The sequence below is a fragment of the Penicillium cinerascens genome (assembly GCF_028974065.1).
Source record: "Penicillium cinerascens strain IBT 15544 chromosome Unknown contig_1_segment0_segment0, whole genome shotgun sequence".
Taxonomy (NCBI): Eukaryota; Fungi; Ascomycota; class Eurotiomycetes; order Eurotiales; family Aspergillaceae; genus Penicillium; species Penicillium cinerascens.
In genome coordinates, this window is record NW_026695287.1 from 648658 (window position 1) to 671656 (window position 22999).

At 53.2% G+C, this 22999-nt stretch overlaps 12 protein-coding genes across 12 annotated transcripts; 4 read left to right on the forward strand and 8 right to left on the reverse strand.

Annotated features, from left to right (window-relative positions):
* Positions 1-936: 936 nt before the first annotated feature.
* On the reverse strand, positions 937-1878 carry N7498_001797 (NmrA/HSCARG family protein; the record flags this gene model as incomplete). The annotated part of the gene is made up of 1 exon (XM_058448859.1): positions 937-1878. The coding sequence occupies one exon, from the start codon at positions 1876-1878 to the stop codon at positions 937-939; it is 942 nt and encodes a 313-aa protein (XP_058311203.1).
* A 657-nt stretch (positions 1879-2535) lies between these two features.
* N7498_001798 (uncharacterized protein) lies at positions 2536-4648 on the forward strand (the record flags this gene model as incomplete). The annotated part of the gene is made up of 3 exons (XM_058448860.1): positions 2536-2947; positions 2995-3139; positions 3541-4648. 3 exons carry the CDS (start codon positions 2536-2538, stop codon positions 4646-4648), a joined length of 1665 nt encoding a protein of 554 aa, XP_058311204.1.
* Positions 4649-5160: 512 nt separating this feature from the next.
* N7498_001799 (uncharacterized protein) lies at positions 5161-5744 on the forward strand (the record flags this gene model as incomplete). The annotated part of the gene is made up of 2 exons (XM_058448861.1): positions 5161-5404; positions 5470-5744. 2 exons carry the CDS (start codon positions 5161-5163, stop codon positions 5742-5744), a joined length of 519 nt encoding a protein of 172 aa, XP_058311205.1.
* A 455-nt stretch (positions 5745-6199) lies between these two features.
* Positions 6200-6715, reverse strand: N7498_001800 (uncharacterized protein; the record flags this gene model as incomplete). Its single annotated transcript, XM_058448862.1, has 1 exon — positions 6200-6715. One exon carries the CDS (start codon positions 6713-6715, stop codon positions 6200-6202), a length of 516 nt encoding a protein of 171 aa, XP_058311206.1.
* Positions 6716-7008: 293 nt separating this feature from the next.
* Positions 7009-7569, reverse strand: N7498_001801 (uncharacterized protein; the record flags this gene model as incomplete). Its single annotated transcript, XM_058448863.1, has 1 exon — positions 7009-7569. One exon carries the CDS (start codon positions 7567-7569, stop codon positions 7009-7011), a length of 561 nt encoding a protein of 186 aa, XP_058311207.1.
* Positions 7570-8661: 1092 nt separating this feature from the next.
* N7498_001802 (PEX11 domain protein) lies at positions 8662-9457 on the reverse strand (the record flags this gene model as incomplete). The annotated part of the gene is made up of 3 exons (XM_058448864.1): positions 9269-9457; positions 9064-9218; positions 8662-9015 (listed from the first exon to the last, which is right to left on the reverse strand). Exons 1-3 carry the CDS (start codon positions 9417-9419, stop codon positions 8662-8664), a joined length of 660 nt encoding a protein of 219 aa, XP_058311208.1. The 5' UTR covers positions 9420-9457.
* A 372-nt stretch (positions 9458-9829) lies between these two features.
* N7498_001803 (F-actin-capping protein subunit alpha) lies at positions 9830-11084 on the reverse strand (the record flags this gene model as incomplete). Its single annotated transcript, XM_058448865.1, has 7 exons — positions 9830-10172; positions 10231-10368; positions 10424-10476; positions 10547-10636; positions 10698-10810; positions 10912-10930; positions 11028-11084. The coding sequence occupies 7 exons, from the start codon at positions 11082-11084 to the stop codon at positions 9830-9832; spliced, it is 813 nt and encodes a 270-aa protein (XP_058311209.1).
* A 319-nt stretch (positions 11085-11403) lies between these two features.
* Positions 11404-13343, reverse strand: N7498_001804 (uncharacterized protein; the record flags this gene model as incomplete). The annotated part of the gene is made up of 2 exons (XM_058448866.1): positions 11404-12165; positions 12222-13343. 2 exons carry the CDS (start codon positions 13341-13343, stop codon positions 11404-11406), a joined length of 1884 nt encoding a protein of 627 aa, XP_058311210.1.
* Positions 13344-14220: 877 nt separating this feature from the next.
* On the forward strand, positions 14221-18121 carry N7498_001805 (hybrid sensor histidine kinase/response regulator; the record flags this gene model as incomplete). Its single annotated transcript, XM_058448867.1, has 4 exons — positions 14221-14294; positions 14410-16172; positions 16223-17806; positions 17859-18121. 4 exons carry the CDS (start codon positions 14221-14223, stop codon positions 18119-18121), a joined length of 3684 nt encoding a protein of 1227 aa, XP_058311211.1.
* Positions 18122-18338: 217 nt separating this feature from the next.
* On the reverse strand, positions 18339-20003 carry N7498_001806 (Zn(II)2Cys6 transcription factor; the record flags this gene model as incomplete). The annotated part of the gene is made up of 1 exon (XM_058448868.1): positions 18339-20003. The coding sequence occupies one exon, from the start codon at positions 20001-20003 to the stop codon at positions 18339-18341; it is 1665 nt and encodes a 554-aa protein (XP_058311212.1).
* Positions 20004-20614: 611 nt separating this feature from the next.
* Positions 20615-21736, reverse strand: N7498_001807 (phosphatase PAP2 family protein; the record flags this gene model as incomplete). Its single annotated transcript, XM_058448869.1, has 4 exons — positions 20615-20993; positions 21047-21386; positions 21439-21529; positions 21599-21736. The coding sequence occupies 4 exons, from the start codon at positions 21734-21736 to the stop codon at positions 20615-20617; spliced, it is 948 nt and encodes a 315-aa protein (XP_058311213.1).
* Positions 21737-21975: 239 nt separating this feature from the next.
* Positions 21976-22803, forward strand: med7 (mediator complex subunit MED7; the record flags this gene model as incomplete). Its single annotated transcript, XM_058448870.1, has 2 exons — positions 21976-22239; positions 22297-22803. 2 exons carry the CDS (start codon positions 21976-21978, stop codon positions 22801-22803), a joined length of 771 nt encoding a protein of 256 aa, XP_058311214.1.
* Between the last annotated feature and the right edge of the window lie 196 nt (positions 22804-22999).

Genomic DNA, 22999 nt, shown 5'->3' on the forward strand with positions numbered 1-22999 from the left:
GAGCCCTCCACCGGCAATGACATAGTCATAAAGCAGACACTTCGTGAGGATTATTTATTAGAATTGCCCTCGTGGTCAAACGATTCAAAGCAAGTAGAGTGAAGAAAATCATCTTTGTATTTTCTGCTTGAGAAGACAAACAAACGAACCAAGGGGTCCCTTGTACCAAACTACATTTTGCCTCATAGCCGCAGTTGTCACTATGATCTTCACATATTTTGTTAGTCTTGTTGCACCAAGCAAATGACATTTCGAGATCGAACCAGCAGAAGGATTGACAATTGGGCCACATCTGTCAAAGTTAACGCCATCACACCGGAACATCGTGTACGTGTTTCCTGATCGGAGATAGGTAAGAAATCTAGCAGCTGCATCTCATCGATCAGAAAACAATCGTGGAATTCGCACGATTCAATTTGCTATTCATACTCCGCCTTGATGTTACAGAACGATTCATCAATTTTGACCCTTGCTGAGACCAACAAAGGTGGTTCTTCTCAAAATCCCAAGGCCGGATCCAAATGCGAGATACGATCGATGCGGCCTGGCCCACCAAGTCAATGGTATCTTTCAGGTATCTCACTTGAGCTCTGTGGTCCAGCATCCTCAATCGTTTCCATAGTGTCGTGGAAGATTCCTTTTCATCCACCTTGATCTATATACCTCGGTCTCAATACGATTCGCCATGATTATTGCATTCTCTTGCGTGAGCCGGGCGCACCCAGCCAAGTTGCATTGATTTCAAAAGTAATATCAATATCCTCCAGAACGACATTCAAAGTTTCGGGAACTTGTCGCAAATTTTTAAGATGATTTTAATACAACTCCAAGGGTTAACCCTAAATGTTGAATGCTAACAAAGGAAAGAAAGACATGAGATGCCGTTCCCACAATAGATCAACTTGCTGAAGAGCAGGTTTCGTTTTTGTTCTTTTTTCACTGCTGGAACAGGTCGGTAGCATGTGCCTTCACGAATTCCCCGAACGTGGTCAGCTTTTCTTTTACCTGCTGCACCGTCCACTCGACGTCCTCCTTGGTCCGAGGCCCAAAATATCCCGGGCTCTCGATCCAGCGCATCATTTCCGTCATGGCTTTATCGTATCCTGGGGGCAGATAGCTGACCCATTGCTCAAGGGACATCTGCACATAGACGGTTTTCTTTCCGGTGACACGGGTGATAATTTCAGCAGCCTCGCGGTAGCTATGCAACTCCGTCGCGGCGAAGAAATTATTTCCGGCATACTTGTCAGGATTGGCAAGAATGGCACCCACGTACTTGCCGCCATCCTTGACGGTTTCGATCAGTGGCATGCGCGCATCTGGGGAGATGAAATTGGCAATGGCGTAGGTGGTCTCGTCACCTTCCTGGGACAACGGCCGCGGACTTTGGTTCGTGAGAAAGTTTTGCATAAACATGCCGGGGAGAAAAAAGGCACTTTTCACGGGCAAAGTTCGGATGTAAGCTTCTGAAGCTGCCTTCGAATCAAATGCGGGGACTGATCTTCCCCAGAGGCTTTCAGCAGCCACGCACGAGCTGTATATGATATACTGGGCTCCGGCGGCGACGGCTGTATCGGCCACATCTTTGGTCTGGCGAAACTCGCGGCTCTTGAGGTGGTCATCATAAATCGTGGTTGTAACGAGGAAAACGGTGTGAGCCTGGGCGAGGGCCGCCGAGAGTGACTTGGGGTCATCCACATCACCCTTGATGACTTCCACACCTCGGTTTTGCAGGCCCAGGGCTGCTGGGCGCGTCGGATCTCGAGTGATTGCGCGCACCGAGTATTCTTTCGAGAGCTCTGGGTCGTTCAGAACGGTGTCGATTACGGAGCCGCCCTGCTGGCCTGTGGCACCGAAGACGACGAGAAGTTTGCTCATGGTTGATGGTAGACGAGGAACTTGAACGGACTTTCAATGGAGATTCAATGGGAGATTCAAGGTGGTCTTATATAAAGGGTCTCCGAATCGCTTTATTATTAGAAACTATAAAGTAGAATCGATGCTACCCCAGGATTATATAGGATTATATAGCCCCCCTTCGTAATAACCCGGGTTGACGCTGCATCGCAGTCCATGACGTTTATCTCCGCAGGTGACCTTTAAATCCGGGCCCTTAGGTCCGCAAGAGCCGCGTCGCGTTCAACGCGGAGTTTATCTTCTCGGGATTCGCTGTTCAGTTCGAACGCAAATCATCAGCTGCGCATGCCGGGTCAAGGCCGACAATGGTAGCAAGCCGTGGCATAACAAAGACTGCCGTTTGAATTGACATTGTGATAAGAGCAGAGACGCTGATACGAAGATGACGCCGAATATCATGGAGAATCGCGACTGGCGGCTTGAGGCTAGCATGAGCGAACTATGAATTGCTATTCGGGGATTTGGTGACACCGGCTGGCAAATTTACTGGCATTCCGTCCTCCAGTTGTGGGGACATGGCGTGGGGGAGGGCTAAACTACTCTTAGACTCCGCTCCGATATGAGTCAAATCCATACACACTCCCGGACATTTCGATCTCTCTTCTCAACTCCTATACCATGGCGTACCAGATTGAATATGCCACCGAGGCAGATGCCCCTGCCCTCGCAAGGATCAATATCGAGAGCTTCCGGGGCCAGGGAATTCTCAACGATGTCTTCCCGGAGGCCAATGAAGCTAGGCTGACGGACTACAAAGCGATCTACGCCACGAAACATCTGGCCAACCCGCAAATGCATGTTCTCAAGGTCACCGATCCCGCCAATGGAGAGATTGTTGGCTACGGTCGCTGGTTGATTCCAGCATCGGTGGACTTTGCGGCCAGTCAACCGGCTCTGAGTGAACAGGCACTCGTGTTCGCTCAAGATCCTATCCGTTTTTCCCCACGGCCCATGAACGAAGCTCTTTATGCCGAGTTCCGCAGTCTACTGGAGGGTTATCGCAAGAAACATACCACGGATCAAGATATGGGTGAGTGGCCATCTTTCATGTTGCAGTTCAAAGGCTGACTGAATTAGTGTTGGACCTGCTGGCCACTCTACCGGTCCGCCAAGGGCGTGGAATCGGGTCTGCCGTGCTCAGTTGGGGCACGTCAAAGGCCGATGCATGGGGTCGCCGGCTGTACTTGGAGGCCACGCCTGAAGGTCTTCCGCTATATCTCAAGTATGGATGGAGACCCGTCGAGGAGATGATCTTGGATCGCGCACGATTCGGAGGGCGGGGCCGGGATACATTTACGATCATGATTAGAGATCCGGTTCCTCAATAGTCCGCCTTTGCGAGACCTATTTAGATGTCGGCCTGGGAGTGAGAACGGTTGAATAATCGGCATTCGGATAGTCCAGTAGCAAATACATGATCCATGCGATCGCCTATCGATTCATTCGAGATATTATTGCCAGGCTCACCGACCTGGACGGTGCTCGTAGCACTCTTTCGGTGTCTTCAAAGCCCATGGGCATGTCTGTGATACTCCACAACCCCACTCGCAGAACGGAATCCGCGGCAAATGACACAACCGAGCCATAATCACCCCGCGACCCTGGACGGTGCCGGAGATGAAGCTCCCCGTCCGTGGAAGGAAAGCTTGGATTCCTAACTTTCCTATCGTTTACTGGTTTACTGACTACCCTCCACCATGACGCCAAAGCCCAGATTGGCCATCCTGGACGACTACCAGGGCATCGCCCCCCGCATTTCGCCCACCTGGAGTCGCGCGTCGACATCTCCAGCTTCCCCGAGACCCTCGATCCCCGCGATCCCGCACAGCACGACGCTCTTGTTCAACGGCTCCTGCCCTTCGACGTGGTGCTCGCTATGCGCGAGCGCACTCCCTTCTCCGCACAAACCGTGGCTGCCCTCCCGAACCTGAAATTGCTCTTGACCACCGGCACGCGAAACCTCTCGCTGGATTTGCCGGCGTTTGCAGAGCGAGGGATCCCCGTAGCTGGAACCGATGGCCGTCCGCCCGGTGTGAACAGCACCGTCCAGCATACCTGGGCGTTGATCCTGGGGTTGGCACGGCACGTCGCGCGGGATGACGCCGCGGTGAAACGGGGTGACTGGCAGGGTTCTCTGGGAATCAATTTGTCCGGCAAGACTCTAGCATTATTAGGACTCGGCAAATTGGGCTCCCAGGTGGGCAAGATTGCCATCCAGGCATTTGGTATGAACGTGACCGCCTGGTCGGCCAATTTGACGCAGGACAAGGCCGACGAGCAGGCCCAGGCCCAGGGCTTGCCCGCCGGCAGCTTCGTAGTGTCCCCGTCCAAGTCGGACTTTTTTGCCAACGCGGACGTTGTGAGTGTGCACAATGTTCTTTCTGAGCGCAGCCGTGGTATTGTCTCTGCGCCCGAACTGGCCACCATGAATCCCAACGCCATGATCGTCAATACCTCGCGCGGGCCGCTGATTGACGAGTTATCTCTATTGGAAGCCCTGAATGCGGGGCGCATTCGAGGGGCTGCACTGGACGTGTTCGATCCGGAGCCGTTACCATTGAATAGTCCGTGGCGCACGACCGCTTGGGGCCGGGACGGACGCTCGGAGGTGCTCTTGTCACCGCATATGGGATATGGAGAGGAGGATCTGCTACATGGATGGTATCGAGAGGTGGCCGAGAATCTGGAGAGGTGGTTAAATGGGCAAGAGCTATCACGGAAGATGGATTAAGCCCGTCTGGATCGGATAGAGCCACATTCACATGCCATGGCAATACCAGCTACTTTACGGATATAAAATGCAACTGCTATCGATCACCGTGCCCCTCCCTCCTTCTGAAGCCATTTACTCCCTTCATCACACGGCTGAGACTGCGAGCACATGCAAAACGGATATCTTTCCATTGCGGGCGGAAAGTGGATTCACCGGGACACGCTTTCATGGTACTGTGCACCCGCTAGGCCGATCGACCGCTACATGGAAGGTTCCTAGCGTCATCTCCACGATGGAACCCGATGCCTTAGTGACTGTGGTTAGTCGCGTTTAGGCTCGTCTCTCCGCGGCGCTGGCGTCATTCCGACCTTTTGGCCTCGGCCTACCCCAATCCGAGGAGAACGACATTCTCTTTGGCCGCTCCACCCATTCCTCGGTTGAAGGGAAAGTTCGTATTGTTTATAAGAGCCAATTGACCTCTCCTACCGACGGTTGACATTTCACCTCACCAATTGACCACCACCCGCACCATGGCGCCCTCCGTCGATCCCATCCCCGTCATCCCTGCGCTCCGCAGCGACGCCCCCGCTCCGACTCATTCCGATCGCCTCCACGTCAATCGCAGCGCCAAAGCATTTGGCAGCGGTGCCGTATCCCTCGTCGATCTGCCCGCCGGCGCACTCTTTGCCAAGATCACGGGTACCACGCCCGGCAAGAAGGCCTACACCAGTGTGCAGACGGGACGCGACTCGCACATCGAATTGAACTCTGACCGTAAGCACTTTGCGGAGCCTCGATTGTCAGGATTGTCAGGGTTTGTTGGCTGACGTGTTCCACAGTGGTGTACTGCAACCATTCATGCGCTCCCAGTCTGGTCTTCGACATGGCCCGCATGGAAGTGCGCGTCGTCGACGACAAGCCATTGAAGAAGGGCGATGCCCTCACCTTCTTCTATCCCAGCACGGAGTGGGATATGGATCAACCATTCACATGCACCTGCGGGGCTGAGGAGTGTAGAGGCTGGATATCCGGTGCAAAGCAGATGTCGTCGGATGCATTGGACGGGTACTGGCTAAACGGACACATAGCGGAGTTATTGAGCGAGCGCAAGTGAGAGACAAGGACGGATCTGCAAAGTTGAAGCTCAATTGGTGTGCAATTGAGTCGGGAATCGATGCGGAACGGGCTGGCCTTCCCCGCATCTTCCATAGACTATATAAAAAGATAGAGAAATAGAAAAGCCGTTGTGGGGAAACAAAGAAATCAAAATCCGGTAGAATAGAAAGGAAATCCAAATCTCTTAGCCCCCAGTACCTCCTCCAATCACTGCGCATTGGATCATTCTGCGTCGGTCAATCTCTCGCTTGAGCATCATCAGACACGTCGCCACTACGATCGGCTCATCCAGCTCAAACCCATTCAGCGCTCAGTCATCGATCTGAAGTTCTCCACCATTGTCAGCCGTACACTTACTCGTACCCGGCGTGCACGTTCCCCTGTTGCGAACAAGCTGCGCAATTCATCGAGTTTCTTTTTCGTCATCCTTGTCATTGGCTGTCTGCAAGGTGATCAAATTGGTCTTTGTTCCGTCGTGATGTCTCTTTTTGGCGTATTTCCATTCGAACTCAATGCCTTAGGTGCAGTAAAACTCATGGTGCGTGAGGTCCATCGTCCGGTGACTTTGACTTGCTCGGGGAGAAAACTGGAGCTCTGCAAAAGGCGCAGGACTGGATCACGATTCGGACCAAAAAAATACTCGGTTTCGATAAGGCCTCCCGTCTCGGGTCGAGATAATCGATAGTTGCCGGACCAGTGTTTGTCCCTCGTGGAGACGTAGGCCTCGGTACCGTCGGCGTGTGTGACGACGATCTCCTTCTGGCCGGGAGGAACAGGCAGCCGGAATGCTCTGATACCTAGCGCATTGACGTGGAGGGTGCGAGAGGGATAGAAAGAAGATGGACTGTCGATGAAGTCACACACAGTGCTGGAACTGCTGGAAAATGAAGCGCAAGCGTCCTTGGAGTCTGGTTGAAGGGTAAACGCTAGCTGCAGTAGACATGATGGATTTGACTTGATATCTTGCATGATTCCCACGAAGGGGTTCAACCCGGTTTATAGAGCTATACTTCGACAGCCCGAATCCGATCGAGACGTGCAACCCAGGGAACGAGTGTCGATATTCGCCAATTAAATACGCCGTACGAGATGAAGGGCCCACCGATTTCTGTCCTAGGAGAAGTTTGAGTTAATTCTCTCGTATTATTGAAGAGGCAAGTCTCAGTCGTGCTGCTCGTAATCCTCATTGGAATATTCCACCAGGCTCCCAGTGGCTGTGTCTACCTCCGAGTACATCTCCATGTTGGTCACAGCCATCGCTTTCACTCCCTCAGCATCTTCCCGGTAAACATATCGACGATCGGAACAATCGGAGGCTGGCCCTGCAGGTCATGGCCGCTCTGGGCGTTCCATCGTGCTCGGTGGGTTTCAATGTAGGACTTCAATGTCTCCTCCGCCTTGGTGAAGAGGGTTGCCTTTACAACTCCCGCCCATCGCAAGACTCTCATTGCTTCCATGGCCCAGGCGGTGCAGTCAAACTCGGCCGCCATGTCCTGGTCGGCGTCCTCGGGTTGATAGACGGGCACGAGACTCAGGAGTCTCTCGGCTTCATCGACGTTGTGGACTTTGGCGATCACGGCACACGCCAGCAGGCGGAGGTCTTTGTCAATGTCGGTGATTATCTCTCTCTCGCGGCGCCAGGGTCTCGTGGGGGTGTTGTTGACGAACTGGATGGTGTTCTTTGCATGCCATTTCCTGGCCGGGATCGAGCCTCTCTTGGCTCCGCGTTTGATCTTGCCCGTGATGAGCAGTGCGATGTGGATCGTGTGATGTTTGGGACGAGAATAGAGTGCGAGCAGTATGCGCGGCTTGTTACGAGCCATCGTGGTTATTGAGCAGAGCTGCAGTGCCGGGAACGCTGGAGGCTTGGATCGAAAAGATGGGGAAATGGTAGTGGATTGTCTAGATGTAAACAATTTAATACAGCAAAATCAGAGTGTATTCGTTCATGTTCATTGGGGTATCTGCCTAAAAAGGTAATTCATAGAGATACACAGCTCCATGTAAGATTCAGATCAAATCTGATCTGGGTGAAGCCTCAAAAATACGCGAGGGATTCCGACTAGCGACATGATCTAGCCGCACGGTCTCGTCACCCAATCTTATCACCAGCCTAATCCCAGGACTGGTTGCGATCCGCCGAAGCGCATCGTATGTCTGATATTGCTGAACGAGGGTCGCATCCCGAAACCGAACGGAGAAAACCGGCCCATATTAACGTGAACCCCCCGACGGCCTTCGATCCTTTCTGGCCCAGCCTTATGTCTGCTCTGGAACGTACAGGAAGGTCAACATCACTTAGTGCAAAAGGCAGGCTCTAGCAGATCTCGGTCACCATCTCACTGATGGATTCCTCCGGCGCAGGGCGTGCCGCTTGACCCGTGAAGGGCTTGACACCGACTGAGGTACCGATCCAATGCTGGATCTCCTGCATTCTCTGCTGGAGAACAACCCTGTCCCACCGCAGTAGTTTCAGACACCAGCTGAGGTGATATCAGGGTACAGGATTATTCGGCGGCGTCATACTCCCGCGGCTTCTGCCAATAGGTTTGATAAAACATGAAATGGTCCCCTCACACATGAACTGGGCTTGTGGTTTAGTGGTATAATACCCCCTTAGCATGGGGGTGGTCCGGGGTTCGATTCCCCGCGAGTCCATTTTTTTCAAATTTTTTTGGGCCTTGCTCCTTCACCAGAGAGCAACGGGACCTTCTTCGGTCTAAATAGACTGCGCCAATTTTCATCTCGTTCAAAGTCGATTCGCACGACGGATTTGAAATCCCATTGGTTAGGGGTTTCTCTTATATTTTGGTTCAATGTTGTTAGTCTATGGTCTATCATACACATGTATATCCATCCCAGACAGAGCCCTCCCGAGGCCAATTATAACCCAAGGTTCTCATTCCAATGTCAATTTACACCCTAGACCAGATATCCTGGCCGGTGAGTAGCGTACTCAGCACCATGGTTACACCCAAAACCAGGTCCCCCGTGGGATACCAATCGAGAAGCTCCGCAGGAATCAACAGGTCGCAGGAGTCCACCACAATCTGTTTCACCAGAGCCGAGCTATTGACGGTAGTTGGAGCAGTCTTTTCGGTCTTTTTGCCCTTCTTCTTCTCGTTCTGCGACTTGGATGCCCTGGGAGGAGATAGAAGGGCATAAATAGCCCCGAGGAGAGAGAGAGACAGGGCGTAGAACCAGAACTGGTTCGCTTCACGCATGACTCGTTCCTCCCAGGGCACCATGTACACGCCCATTGCATGCAGCTACTTCCATGTTAGCATCAGGTACCTCGACGAAGGAATAAAGCCCACCATAGTCAAATCCTCCAGCACGAAGTACAGACCGAAGCATGTCCACTTGGCCAGGTCGATCCACCCGGGCACAGATCCCATTCCTTCCTTGTTGAGCAGCGCGGACACACGCTGGAAGGACTCGATGAATCCAAAAAAGCGGAAATATCTCCGCGCTAGAGCATTCTCAGCACTGATTGAATCTCAGAGTCCAATGGACACTTACTCAGGGCCAATTGCAACTTAGCCGTCGTCAATCGCACGGCCGTGCTGCCGACGCTGAACACGGCGGCGATTTGCGCCACGGACTGGATTAGACGGAGGAACTTCTCCAGTCCGGCGCCATTTCTGACGAAGCGATTGAACTGTGCAATCATCGTGAGATTCCCGGGATCCTGGGGTCTTGGGGCGCGGGGGTGGAGAGATGTGTCTGTTAACGGGCTGTCCCGCTCGATGAAAAACTGCTTATTAAGCCCCTTTGTAGCGCTGGATTTTCGAACGTGTTAGTCACAGAAATGTGCTACTGATTCCGGTCTACAGTTCGGAAAGTATTGCCGCGTGGAGTGGCCTAAAGGCTTGAGGGGAGCTCGAGGGGGTCGATCGGGGTCGTCCAGCTGCGCTTGCGTGGACGAGAGACCAGCCCTGGAACAATATCAAACACGGAAAAACTAAGGTGGATAGTTGTGAAATGACTGCAAATAATAGCAGTTGTAGTTTAGTAGGGATATAAGGATCCAACGCTCATGATTTCTCCCGCTTGATATCGCTTCGGCTCTACAGTTCTGCTTTATTTCCCCTGGATATTCTGGCCCAGGCGGTATCCTCCAATCTTCTCCCACTCAACCTTCTGTCGTGTGATGGGAAGCTGTCTTCGGAGTCCCTTGAATGCACCCTCTGCCATTTGAACGAATGCCTTATTCAGCTCCTCCTGATAGTCACGCTCGACGGTAGCGATGCGGGAGATAATCGACTCGGCAGACACTGAAGGGACGGAAACGGAGACGGGCTTATTGGTGTTGAGAGCCACATTTCCGTCTTCATAGTAGTGCACGTCGATGTGGATCTTGCCGGTCACGGTTGTGGGTGAGGAGGAAACGGGGACTTGATAGATGGATCGGAATCGACCGTTCCTGTAATCAAGACGGTTAGCTTGATCTAATGGCTCCCCAAAGGCATAGGACTACGTACCAATAATTATTGGGAGAGTAGCGGTTTGCAACCAAAAGAATGGCGACGGAAGAGTCGTTCTCGATCGGGTAGACACCATAAGAGCAGCTGGTGTAATGTTCACGAGCGTGGACGGCCAGGGACTTGAGAAGTGATTTACTGGATGGTGGGTCAGCTATACCTCGAAAAATACCAAGGCTCTCAATTCTCTTACATCAAGTCGGCGTTCTGGGATTCCAACGGCGCGGATTGCGCCCCAGAGGCAGTCTTTGACCCCAAGTAGTTAGCTTCCAATGCGTCAATTTGGATCTGGTGCCCCTCATTCTTCCCGTCCTACCTGTGTGGTGTGATCCATCTCGAACGATGTCTGGCTTTCCGGGTCGAAGTAGCGGTTGCCCTCCAACTTGTTGAATTCACTGACAATAACCTTGAGGCGATTCGGTGTCAGCGTCCGCAGGCGAGAGTGAGCATCCGATCATTGAACAAACCTCCTGACTTGATCCGGGCAGCTTAACAGTCGTGAGCTGGCTTTCATTGTAACGCTCGAATGCGGGGCTGAGCGAAGAGAGAATGTCGTCGCCCTCGGTCAGGGCCTGTACATCTGTAGCGGAAGAAACTCAGTATCAACCTGAATTCGGGGAATGGGTGTGATCGTGTGCGGCTAGATGGCGTCGAGCTGGGGTCAGAAACAGGGTGTAATACCGGCAACAACATCGGCGAGCTATTGCAATCGGGTCCAAGGTCAGCGTGCGAGTCCAGGCAGGAAAGCGGAGGGGTAATCCGGGGGAAGATCCCCAAAACAATGGGGGATGGCATACCTCGCCCGGCGGAGCTCCCTCAATAAAGGCAGACGCAAGCTCAATTGTGGAAGACATGCTAGCGACAGAAATGAGCAGCACAGAGGAGGTCGGGGAGTCGAGCTGTGGTGTAGGAGAAGGGGAGCTCCGGGCGGAGAGCGATCCACACGTGGTTTAAGGCGGCACAAACTCTACTCTGTCATTTCATAGCATTGTCAAATAATGGTCCCAAAAAAAAAAGATATATTAGGTATCTCGTCACTTTAAAAAAAGTGTCCCTATGTATGAATATCCCCCAACGCCATGCCAAAAAAAGGGAAGAAAAAAAGGGTGTGATCCCCGGTAACGCCAAGTCAAGAAGTAAACAAAATCCCCGAATGCATCTAGTTGAGTACGTTCACTCAATGCTCATATTCATAAAGCCATCGCTGGCCTCGGTCATGCCTTGAAGACCCACGCGCTTGGTGCCGCCTGTATGAGGCGTGGTCCGGTTGTTATTCCCTCCATTCCCATTGTCCGAGCTCGTGGTAGGTCGCTCGGAGAAAGGTGGACCGAGCTTGGATGGTGGACCCCAGATGCTGGGCACGTTGTCGACGACAGAGGAATGGGTCAGCACAGGGCTGCTCTGGGCACTCACGCTGGGGGACACGGCCCGGCGCTTGAAGAGGTTGGGGTCGAAGTCGTCCTCCCGACGCCGCTTGCGCTGGATCTCGCCAATGGCCATTCCGGGAGGGTGGGGTGTTGAAGAGCGGGAACGCGCCTTTGAGTCGGCCGTCGACCCGATGGTTGTTGATGGAGTAATGTCCATAAACATATCGTCATCCGCAACGGAAGAGGCGCCCGTTGGGCGCAATGGTGGTGGTGTGCGGTAGCGTTCGTCAAACGAGTTCCAAAACTCAACTCCGCCAGAATTGCGACTTGCTTGTTTGCTGAAGCTACTGGAAGATCCCCGAGCCTTTGCAGGCCCGAGGTCGACATCCGGTGCCGCTTCATCCGGAGGCTGATGGAGAGAAGAAAAAGCGCTGAGGGTAGGCGATGTCTCGGGCTCGGTGTCGCGGACTTGCTGAATGACCTCCGCCTCCCGTTTCATGTCGCTGTCGATGGGCGCGCTCTCTTCCATTAGAGCTGCCCGAATGCGAGCAAACGTCTTCGTTTTGGGCTGTTTCAACAGTTAGAAGGCGAAAGTAAATGTATGCAATTGCCAAAGAGACTTACTAGTAAGCTCCCTCGTCGAGTGACAGCACGACGAATCACTCCCAGTGGCCCGCCATCAGAATGAGACACCGCGGTTGGACTGCCTGCGCGAACGGCACGACTCTCGCCGTCATCACTCAAATCCGATAGTCGGAGATCACGCGTGCCCAGACTTAGACTCTCTCGCCGCGAACGGGCTCTCTGCCGCGGGCCGAAGTAGCCTCCTGGTGGATTTTCCACACTCTTCAAGACCGGAGGAGAATGAGGAGGACCGGGGCTGGGCTTGGAGCTGTTCCCACTAGCACTACTTGAGCTGTGTCGACTGCGTCCTTTGCGGAAGCGAGCTCGCTGGAAGCTCATGAGACTGGCTGCGGCCTGTGAGTAGCCGCCCATCCACTCGTTTCCGGGACTCTGTATATTGCCCGTCGCAAAGGGACTCGGCCCGCCGCCCATCCGCGCCGCCTGCGGCGTGGTGAGCATGGGATCATCACGGTCGGCCATCATGACTTCGTCATCGTCGTCACTGCTGCTGGTATCCGATTCCATCATGTTCACGCTCGACACGGAACTGGAAATGGCCGTGCGGTCGGCGGGGCCGGAGGTCGAAAACGGAGGAATGGAAGTTGAGCCCTGCGAACCGCGTCTTTGAGGAATGGTCATGCCACGCCCTCCAACGGTGGGGGAGGAGTCCGGCGAGGACTCTGCGAGCGTGGAGTGGTGAAGGTTGGTACAGGCGCGCGAGAAGTCAAGACCCCGGGAGCGTCGAGGCAGCATCGACCCCGGCGACCCATAGATATGCGATGAATCCAACTTGGGCGACAAAGGTCCGCGGTTGGCGATCAAAGGAGAAGGTGCGTTGGAGGACAGGTTTAATGACAGGTTCGGTTGATTCGATCGACTGGGTGTTGCCGGCAACGAAGGAAGCGCACTATCATCTTTACTGGGCGGGCGGCTCAAATCCCCCGTGGCCGGCTGAGGTATCGATGTTGGTTTCGAAGCATCGGACAGAGAGCGAGACTTGGGCGAGCGAGTAGGTTCCGGGTGGGCTGGGGGTTCGGGTTGGGATAGTTGTTGGCTGAGCTTGCTCTCGAACAAGTGGGCAGACGAGCTTCGCCCAGGCGCTGAAGGCCGGACCTGCGCCATTGTTCAAGAATCAAACGGTGGGATGAAAGTAACGGGAGACATCGTGCCAGAGACGTTCGTCCACGATGAACCGCAATCGCGCGCTTGCGATGGGGGGAGGCGCTAAACCCGAAACAGGAAGCCCCGCAATCGGCATTCAAGGTACGAAAACGATTGAAATAATAGGGTATTGGGTCGGCTAGGTTTCTAGATAGATGCAGGTGTGTGGATAGGTTCTCATAGGTACGGTCACCGAGGTAAACATAGGTGAGTAGTTGGTAGTTACCTATGCTTTAGCCTAACCGCGGGGGACGATGGTATATACTACGCGCTCTCGTGGCCCCTTAACATACCGGGCAACTTCAGGGTTTGGTCCTAAATAGCAAAATAAAACTAGCCAGATAGACCTGACGAATGCCGATGATGGCCGTGTGCTAAAGACAATCAGACTGAACCAGAGCACGCTTTAACCGAGACAGGAGGAAAGGGTAGGAGAGAGGGGGAAGGAATAAGAACTACGTTCCATCTCCTTGACCCCCAAGCACTCGAGTATAACCGTAACCCCCATTTATCCCACGTCGAGCCAATCGCATCTCTCTTGCGGGTCGACACTTCGGACTGATCTTCGCGAATGGTGGGCGATCATCGGAGGGGGCTATACCCACCCGCGTAAAGAAAAGTGAATGGACGGCGAAATGTATCGAATCCCCCGAGTTTCATTCCTGCAACGTGATTGATGGGGCTATGATATCCGAGTCGGGTCGACCCCACGCTCAGGCGTAGCATTGCTCGAGTCCCGATTTTTGTTTCTTCTTTCCAAGCTCGCGTTCCCTCGAAACCTCTTGTGGACTATCGTATCCCCCCATCTTTGGTGCAAAGGACCACCCCCCGTCGGATCATGCCACGGCCACGGCCATTCCCCTTTCAACAACAGGTCAGCTACAGTACTTCCAGAGAACGAGAGTTTTATAAGTAGGTATACCAGGTGCACATTCGAATAATCCCTGCTATCCGCCCTGCCAAGCGCAGATCCTGGGATCCCGGGATGTACGTAGACTGACCGTAAGACGCGCCTTTCGACCCACAGATACCTACCGCCATATCATTTGAAATCACCGCTCCAGCATGTCGCCGAAGACACTCCCTCGAACGAATTCACCGCACGATCATCCACGGACCCTGTTTTAACCGCGTTCGCCCAGCTAGGGTGTTTGCGAGTGGACGCACAACGCGCGCTGATCTCCCTTTTCGGTCGACACGAAGAGCACATTCTGACCGAAGCCACTCGGACCCTGAGCCTACAAGATGACACGGATCACACGGCTCACGATGAGCTTTGGGTTGGGAGCTGTACCATGTCATACGATCGCAGCTTCTGTACATCCTTCGTGCTCCCGCCATCCGCTGAACCCCCCGCCGACCAGGTGATGATCGTACCCGACCTGGCGCAGGATGAGCATTTCAAGAGCCATCCGGATGTGACGGGCTATCCGAACATTCGATTTATGGCATGCAGCCCTATCATCAGCCCCAAGGGCATCGTGGTTGGAGCCTACACCGTCCTGGATGATAAACCGCGTGAATCGCTGGACACGAACCTGCGCAAGTTCATGTCGGTAATGGCGAGCACGGTGATGGATTACCTGCAAGCGGCCAGGTCGAAAACCCAGCATATACGTTCCGAGCGAATGATTGTCGGACTGGGAAGCTTCCTCGAAGGTAAAGGCAGCCTGCGTCACTCGTGGCTTGATGCCGCCGAGGATCTCGGCTCCCCGGCACAAAATTATCATTCTGAGGGGACCGTCAACCAGGAGCAGCAAGACAAACAAGTTTCGGATGACTTGACCCGGACCATTGGGCGAACTGGCGCCGTAAGGAATTTGCCCACCCGTTCGGACGCTGAAACACCCCGACGTCGACGCGAGGAACGGCAATCGCAGGGCTCAAAGGTCATGAGAAAAGACCACGTTCGGGTTCATTCCATGCAGACCCTTCCGGAATCGACCATTGCAAACGGCAGCAAGCAAGCGGATAATCAACTGCCGGAGGAAAACCAGAAGAAGCAGGTGGAGCAGGCCTTCTCGCGCGCAGCAAACATCATTCGTGAAAGCATTGAAGTCGAGGCGACGGTCTTTTTCGACGCCAATTTCGGCTCACAAGGTGCTTTTGTGAACGATGAAAGATCCGATTATGAAAGTAGCGGCCAGGACAGTTACTCTTCGGCTTCAGGCGATGAATTCAAAGTTCAAGGACCGACCACCAGTCGCAGCTGCTACAGCGCCGCCAACTCCGAAGAATCGGGTGAAGAGGCCTCGAATCCATGTGGAATACTTGGCTTTTCCACTTCTAACGCATCTAGCGTCAATGATCAATTGACGGGCGATAGAAAAATCGCACTGTCCGAGTCATTCCTAGGGGGTCTCTTGCGCCGCTATCCCAAGGGCAAGATTTTTAACTTCTCCGAAGACGGATCGATTTCGTCCAGTGACACTAGCGACAGCACTTTCAAGAACTTCCTGCAGCGCAGCGGTCATCCAACCGGCCCCGGGAGCGGTTCCCGCAGGCGAGGCAAGAGGTATAAGAGAACACGCAAAACCCTTCTACGCCACGATGCCGAGACACTTCTACAACTCGCTCCCGATTCTCGAAGTATTATATTCTCGCCACTGTGGGACTCCCATAAAGAACGATGGTACTCCGCAAGCATCGCATGGACCAAATCCCCTCATCGCGTTTTCACATCCGATGACGAATTGGCATTCATGTTTGCGTTCGGCAATAGTGTCATGGCAGAAGTGCACAGACTTGGTGCACTATTTGCAGAGCGGGCAAAGACAAACCTGCTAGCAGGTCTCAGCCATGAACTTCGCTCCCCCTTCATGGAATCTTCGGCATGACAGACCTGCTCAATAGCGGAGTTATGAACAATCTGCAGCGAGGGTTTGTTCACACGATCTCATCATGTGCCTTCACGTTGCTAGGCTCGATCAATCAACTTCTGGAATATGCGAGTATCAAAGACCTTCGCGAGAACTATCCCACTTCTCAACTCCTAGGTAGCCTTGGTTATAAGGCGCCATCAGATGGAAAGCTGAACTTATGCCGGAAAGGTTTGCAAACTGGGAAGGATGACGAGAATTCGTATGTCCAACTTGACATAGTCATCGAAGACGCAATCGAAACCGTCTTTGCGGGCTATTCCTTCTTCAATGTCCCGCAGTCTCTTGATGCGATCAATGACGGCTCACCGAGTGGACTTCGGGTCGTCCTTGATATCGACAGCTCTTCCGATTGGAAATTTTCAACCAGGCCTGGAGCCTGGCATGTTATCCTCACGAACCTTGCTGGAAATGCTCTGAAATATACAAAAAGCGGCTTTATTTACGTGTCCGTGAAAACATGCCCAGTGATTTTAGGAGAAAACGGTGAGGCCATCAGGTCAAAGGTCACGCTGACTGTCAAAGACACTGGGTGTGGTATCGGCCCGGAATTCTTACACAACGGGCTTTTTAGCGCCTTTTCGCAGGAGAACAGTATGGCAATCGGCAATGGTCTAGGTCTCAACATAACTCATCGGACGGTGTTGTCCCTTGGAGGCAGTATTCAAATCAATTCCCAGAAGGGAGTTGGCACCGAAGCGAGCGTTTCCATCGACCTCGATCATCTCTCTGAGTTGATATCTCACGAGACGCCGGACGCATGGACAAGCTCGTCCTTTGAAGCAGCCAAAGACCTCGTCTCTGGGAAACAAATCAGCCTCTTGGGATTTGGACAGTCAGACTCGGACCTGGCTCTATCCTCATCTTTGCAACAGCTGTGCCAAGAGAGGTTCAGAATGGACGTCTCTCAAGCCCAGCCGTCCGAGACGGATCCCACTCATTGTGATCTCTACATATCGCCCTTGGAGTTTATGCACAAGGGACATTTGGATATCAAGTCTATTGTAAACTCCACAAATGAGCGGCTCTTGTTGCCGGTCATCGTCATTTGCCCATCTCCAAGGATAGCTCACTCGATGTTTATCGAGACCCAGAAGCGAGACGGTCCAGATATTGTTGAATTCATCAGTCAACCATGCGGACCCCGCAAACTGGCAAAGGCTTTTGAAATCCTCTCCGAGCGCCGACAGCGGCGACAGAGCTTGTTGGACGTCAACGATGATCTTCTGGTAGAACCAGCGCACAATTCAGGGCCTCCATATCCCAGCGAACGTCCAAGGAGTCCACACAGTCAACTGGATCATCAAGTCGAGCCCGACCATCCTCATATCCCGCTGACTGCCCTCAACGATGACAACTACACATCCCAGTCCCAGCAGACCGCAGCAACAAAGATCCTCATCGTGGATGATAATGCTATCAACGTCAGGGTTCTGGTCGAGTTCATGAAGAAGTTGGGATGCGATAATCAAACTGCATCGAACGGATTAGAGGCTTTGAACTTATTTAAAGCAAATGCGTCTTCAATTGCCATGATCTTGATGGGTAAGTTCAAATGATGGAACATTGAATCTTTGCTCGAAGCTGACCTTCTCAGATATTTCCATGCCGGTCATGGACGGCATCGAGTCAGCCAGACGCATCCGCGAGTTTGAGAGAAAATCAGAAACCGAGAGCCATGTCAAAATCGTCGCCCTGACTGGCGTCGCGCAGACCGAGTTGCAACGCGATGCGATCGGATCTGGCATGGACATGTTCTTGACGAAGCCCGTACGAATGGAGAGCCTCGTCCCGTTAATAGAGGACAGCGGAGTCATTACTCGGGACTTGGTTCGAACGCGAGGGAAGAGAGAGGCGTAAGCCCGGAGGAACGTATTCACTTTTTGTTTGAGCATTGCATTTGCCATTTGCCCCTGTACACGAACACGATACCCCATGATTTCACTGAAAATTAATTATACACGACCTGAACATCAGGAGTCTTTTGCACTCTAATCACTGTCATCATCAACGGAGTATTTGGCCAATTATGTAGAGAGAGTACTGTACAATTACACAGTTGCTAGTTATACACATGTCACGCCAAACTCATGGCGTCACTGACAGGCACAACGTACTTTTCCCAGTCATTGAACTCGCCTTGCATCGCTCCTTTCACTAGATCCTGGTCGCGCGCCTGCCATACTTGAGTAATGACGGCCCGCGTTCGAGCGATATTGGCGATGGTGGATTCAGACATCGCAGCTAGGGCTCGCAGCACGGTTGCCCGCCCAGACACCGGCTCAGCGAGAGGATCTGACCAAAGTTCGTCCCGCGAGGGGTCCAGCTCTACAGCTGCCACAAATACCGGCCATGTCATGCTGGGGAGGGCCTCACGGTCCAGCAGATCCGAGACCAGGCGAAGAATCTGGCGTACGTAATCAACTACCAAGGGAGTGGTAGGGCACGCGCCGTGTAGTCCACAGTGTAGGTAGAGCACGGCTGCCAGTCGCTTGGCCTCCGCTGCAGATGCAAGAATCTCGTCGTCACCATCTCCAATTTCCTGGACCAAATGCTCGAGCTGGTTTTCAAGAGATGCAGCACGCATGGAGAATGTACTTCGGGCCTCATTCGAATCAAGCTGTCGCCTCGCCCGGCTCATGTCGGTAATTGTGGACAAAATATTGACCAACTCAGGACTGCATCCCATCCACAAGTCGATGTTTTTATCGTCAGCCTTCCAGTAGTCACTGCCGAATAAAACCTCCTTGGCACAAGCAGTACGACCCATAACGTCCTGGAACGCAAAGAAATGCTCCGCGAAGGCGGTAGCAGGATCTGGTGCATTGGAGGATTCGGGAAGGGCCGCAGTTTGCTGCCGCCGGAGACGAATCAGATCTTTGGCACCCTTGAGATGAATCGTCCAGTGTTGGTCACATTTATCTACAATCTCATAGAGGCAGAGCATCATCATGATGACCAGGACTTCAGGATCACCGGCGCAATTCAAAGATCCCTCGTTGGAAAGACGCCGGCGGAGATCTCGTAATGTCTCGGATTTTAGGCGAAGCCCAAGGGCGCCGTACGACGGATCGGCTCGGGACCGATGGCATGCGCCCAACGCTTGAATGGCCTTGAAAAGTGTGGGGGAGGCAGATGAGCTGAAGGGCAGGATTATCGACGCAAATGGCGAGGACACCGTGGAACTCGCCGTCGTACGAGGACACACCTGCTGGAGATAGTAATCGAATAATTCTCCATTTCCCAGGTGGGAAAGCTCGGGGAAGAGCGAGAGCGACGGTCCGAGACTCGGGTTGAGAACCGCGGCAAAAGCACCAGCCGACCAATTGCTGGCGTTGTGCCCGGCAACGGGGACGAGGGCATGTAGTTCATTCAACACGATATCAACCTGCTCTGGATGGTCAAATGTGGCGACTCCGCTATTGATAAACCCCCATGGCCGAATCGTGGGAACGGACACCCAGTTGCGCATATCATCCGAGGGCGATTGCAAAGCAGCCGAGTTTGCGTCGCGGGTTTTACTCCAGACACCAGCACGGCCAAAGGCCATGCCCCGACTGACAAACTCCGACTCCCATTTCAGGACCAGATTTGTGGAACACGGCAGTCCTTTCTCCCAGCATCGCGTGCAGACAGGCTTCTTGGTATCACATCGCACTCGACTCGCTCGACATTCTCGACATCCGCTGCGAGACCGGGTTTTCACCGGACCCGTGCGGTCGGCGGCTTTTCTGCGCGGCATGAAAGGACAATGCTCACATGGCCTGATCGTGTCGAGAGTCCATCGGGTGGCGAGAGCTACGTCAAGCCGAAGTCGACTCTTGTTGAGACCGGAGATGTAGGTTGGAGGAGGGATGAAAAAGAGAAAAGCCCCGCAATGATAAGAAAACCCAGGAGCTCCCGCAATCTCCACCCCGCATTGGTCAGAAGTCCTATTCCTAGCCGTGAGGGGGAATCATGCCTGTTATTAACCTCATTTGGTATTCTTGATCTACTTTAATCCTGCGCAGGTTGTATAGCGCACCGTCAGCTCTGGTGCTCTTCTGAACTTTGTCTTCCACGGTTGTTTAGCTCACCGGGGGGCTTATACTTCAATAAGGTCGCTGAGTCTTGAATTGTCCGATGAATCTGAACGGGGGGTGATCGGAATGTGCCTGGTGGTTAGGTCTCCGGTGCTCTGTTAAACATCCTCCTAGGGTTGAATATAATGCACAGGCGTTTGGTCTGCAACGTGAGATATCGACCTTCCCACGTTATGAGTACTGTAAGAAGTACGTGCCTCACGAACAAGTACTATTGTTACACCCAACTTGTGAATGGGTTTAGTTTTGTTTAGGTAAATGGAGAAAGTCATTATACTCGCGGCGATGGCTGGGTTTCCTCCAGTTGGTAAGTTTCTTCCGACACAGGACCTTCGCGCAGAATGAGCGGCCGCGACAAAGCCTGCTCCTCATCATCCAGCCTAGCAAATCCTTCCATACTTCCAAGTTCACCCTTTTTCCAGGGGTGATCACAGATCACCGATCGCAGAGGTGGGTAGTAGCGGCGGTAGGAGAACCAGGCCACAAGCATACCCAAAAGCCCACCGCAAGTCACATCCCACACGTCGTGCCTGTAGTCATCCAGGCGAGAAATGGCAACCATAAGAGCACAGAGAAGGGGAAAGAATGCCAGGAGACATCGGCCGAGGTCCGTCCGAGGACGGAAAACATGCATTTGGCCGCAGATGAAACTGCAGATGTACAAGTTAGCGGCGATCTCGGTATAAGACAGAGCGATACCTACAGCGAGAAATAACCCAGGCCAGCGAATGAAAAGCTACTATGCCCACTGGGAAAACTGCGCCAGCCTTCTTGGAGGATTAGCTGGTTGGTCTCGGTGCAGACGGTCCATGAAACCAGCACATTGGCTGACGTGCCTCGAGCGGGCTTGCAACGAGAAAGTAGATCTGGACGAGGTCTTCCCACTGCATTTTTGACCAAGTCCGTCAGGAAAGATGTCAACATCAGAGCTACCAGTAGCCCGAGCACCGTGACTTGTGTCTTTTGTACCCCGGGACGCAACATAGCAGACCAAGTGAGGATAATGCCGAAGGGAATCACACCGGCGAGTATGACCGACCATACTAGCGATAGGATAAGTATACTGCGAACGAGAACGGGCGGGAAGAGTCGTACAAACGGGAACTCGCTCATGGACGGCGAATGGGTACATGATGGCCTTGTTGTCGAGGGAAAACATTCGATGGAAAGGATTCATGAATTGGATCTGTTCCCGGCAGAAATCGAGGCGTTAGCAGGTGAAGCTCATCGTGATAGGGCAATAATTCCAACTGACCAGCATCCAACCCAACGCCAGGAACCCCAATGCGATGTAGTCGGCCGCATAGGAGCGTTGGCCAAGTCGAGCTAGAGCCCCCGCGAGTCCGACGCGTTGTAGAACCGGGATGGATCCATTGCCCGAGCTTTGAGACATTCTATGCTTCTGCCCAAGAGACCGAGCGAATATTTCAGCGCCTTCGCTGGCACATAACAGACAAAGTGAAGAAGCGGAGAGTCGCAAGGTGTGGAAGCACAGACCCACTTTTTCCCCGTCCGCGTTCTTGTACCTTGCACCTTGCACCTTGCACCTTGCACCTTTGCACCTTACACCCCGTCAACCTCCACTCTTTCCCAGCTGAGCGACTTTCACTTCTGCAACTCGGCTCTGGAATCATGGAGGGTGCGAACCAGCAGCCAGCAGTCCCCACAGCCTTTGCGCCTCCGCCGCCTTTGTGGAAGCACTTCACACGCGACAACCTCGACCGGCTGGAGAAGATCAAGAACGAGGCCTCCAAGGGCAAGGACGGGCGCGTCAATCGCAACAAGCAGTGGTCACCGTCAGAATTGCGCGCCCTAGATGTGCCCCAAGAGCTGCGCTTCCTGGTGCCACCAGAGATTCCTGCGGGGCAATACTCCGTCTTTGGCGAGCTACAAAGCGTAAGTTGGAACTACAAACGTTGCCACAGGGAGCTTGACTGACTTGGTTTGGTGCAGCTCTCAACAACTCTGCCATCCTTGAAAGAACAGGGCATCGAGCAGCTATATCCGGAGCCAGAGGCCGACACTTCACGCGACCCTTCGAAGCCCTCCCCACTCAACCACGCCTACTACCTACTGAAGATCAGCAAGTCCCTTCTTCTCAATTTTCTGGAATTAGTTGGAGTCCTTTCGGTGTCGCCCGAGCAATTTGAACCCAAAGTGGAGGACATGCGCAATTTGTTCATCAACGCCCACCACCTTCTGAATCTCTACCGACCTCACCAGGCCCGCGAATCGCTCATTATGATGATGGAGGAACAACTCCAGCGCACCAAGGATGAGATTAAGCAAATGGACAAAGTCAAGGCGGATATTGAGGGCGTTTTAGACCAGCTGGAGGCCGAGGGCCGCCAAGTGGGATTGGCAGAACAGTCCGATGGTGAGAATCACTCGAAGGAGGCTGCTCGACGCGCTGTTGAAAACTCCCGACTGGTCTGGAACCTTTTGGACCAAGAAAACTGAAGGGAATATTGCCCTTCCTAAACACTTTCACCTACCACCATTACGCAAGCTTGTCGACTGGCCTTTTGAGACCTCTCATTGCTCTGGGGCCTGGCCAACGTGGGCCGATTAAAAGTCACGTCCAGATAGCTACGGATACCGATCCTCACTGGCCGGATTTGCTATCACTTGAGCTTTTTTCTTGCTCAATTAGGCC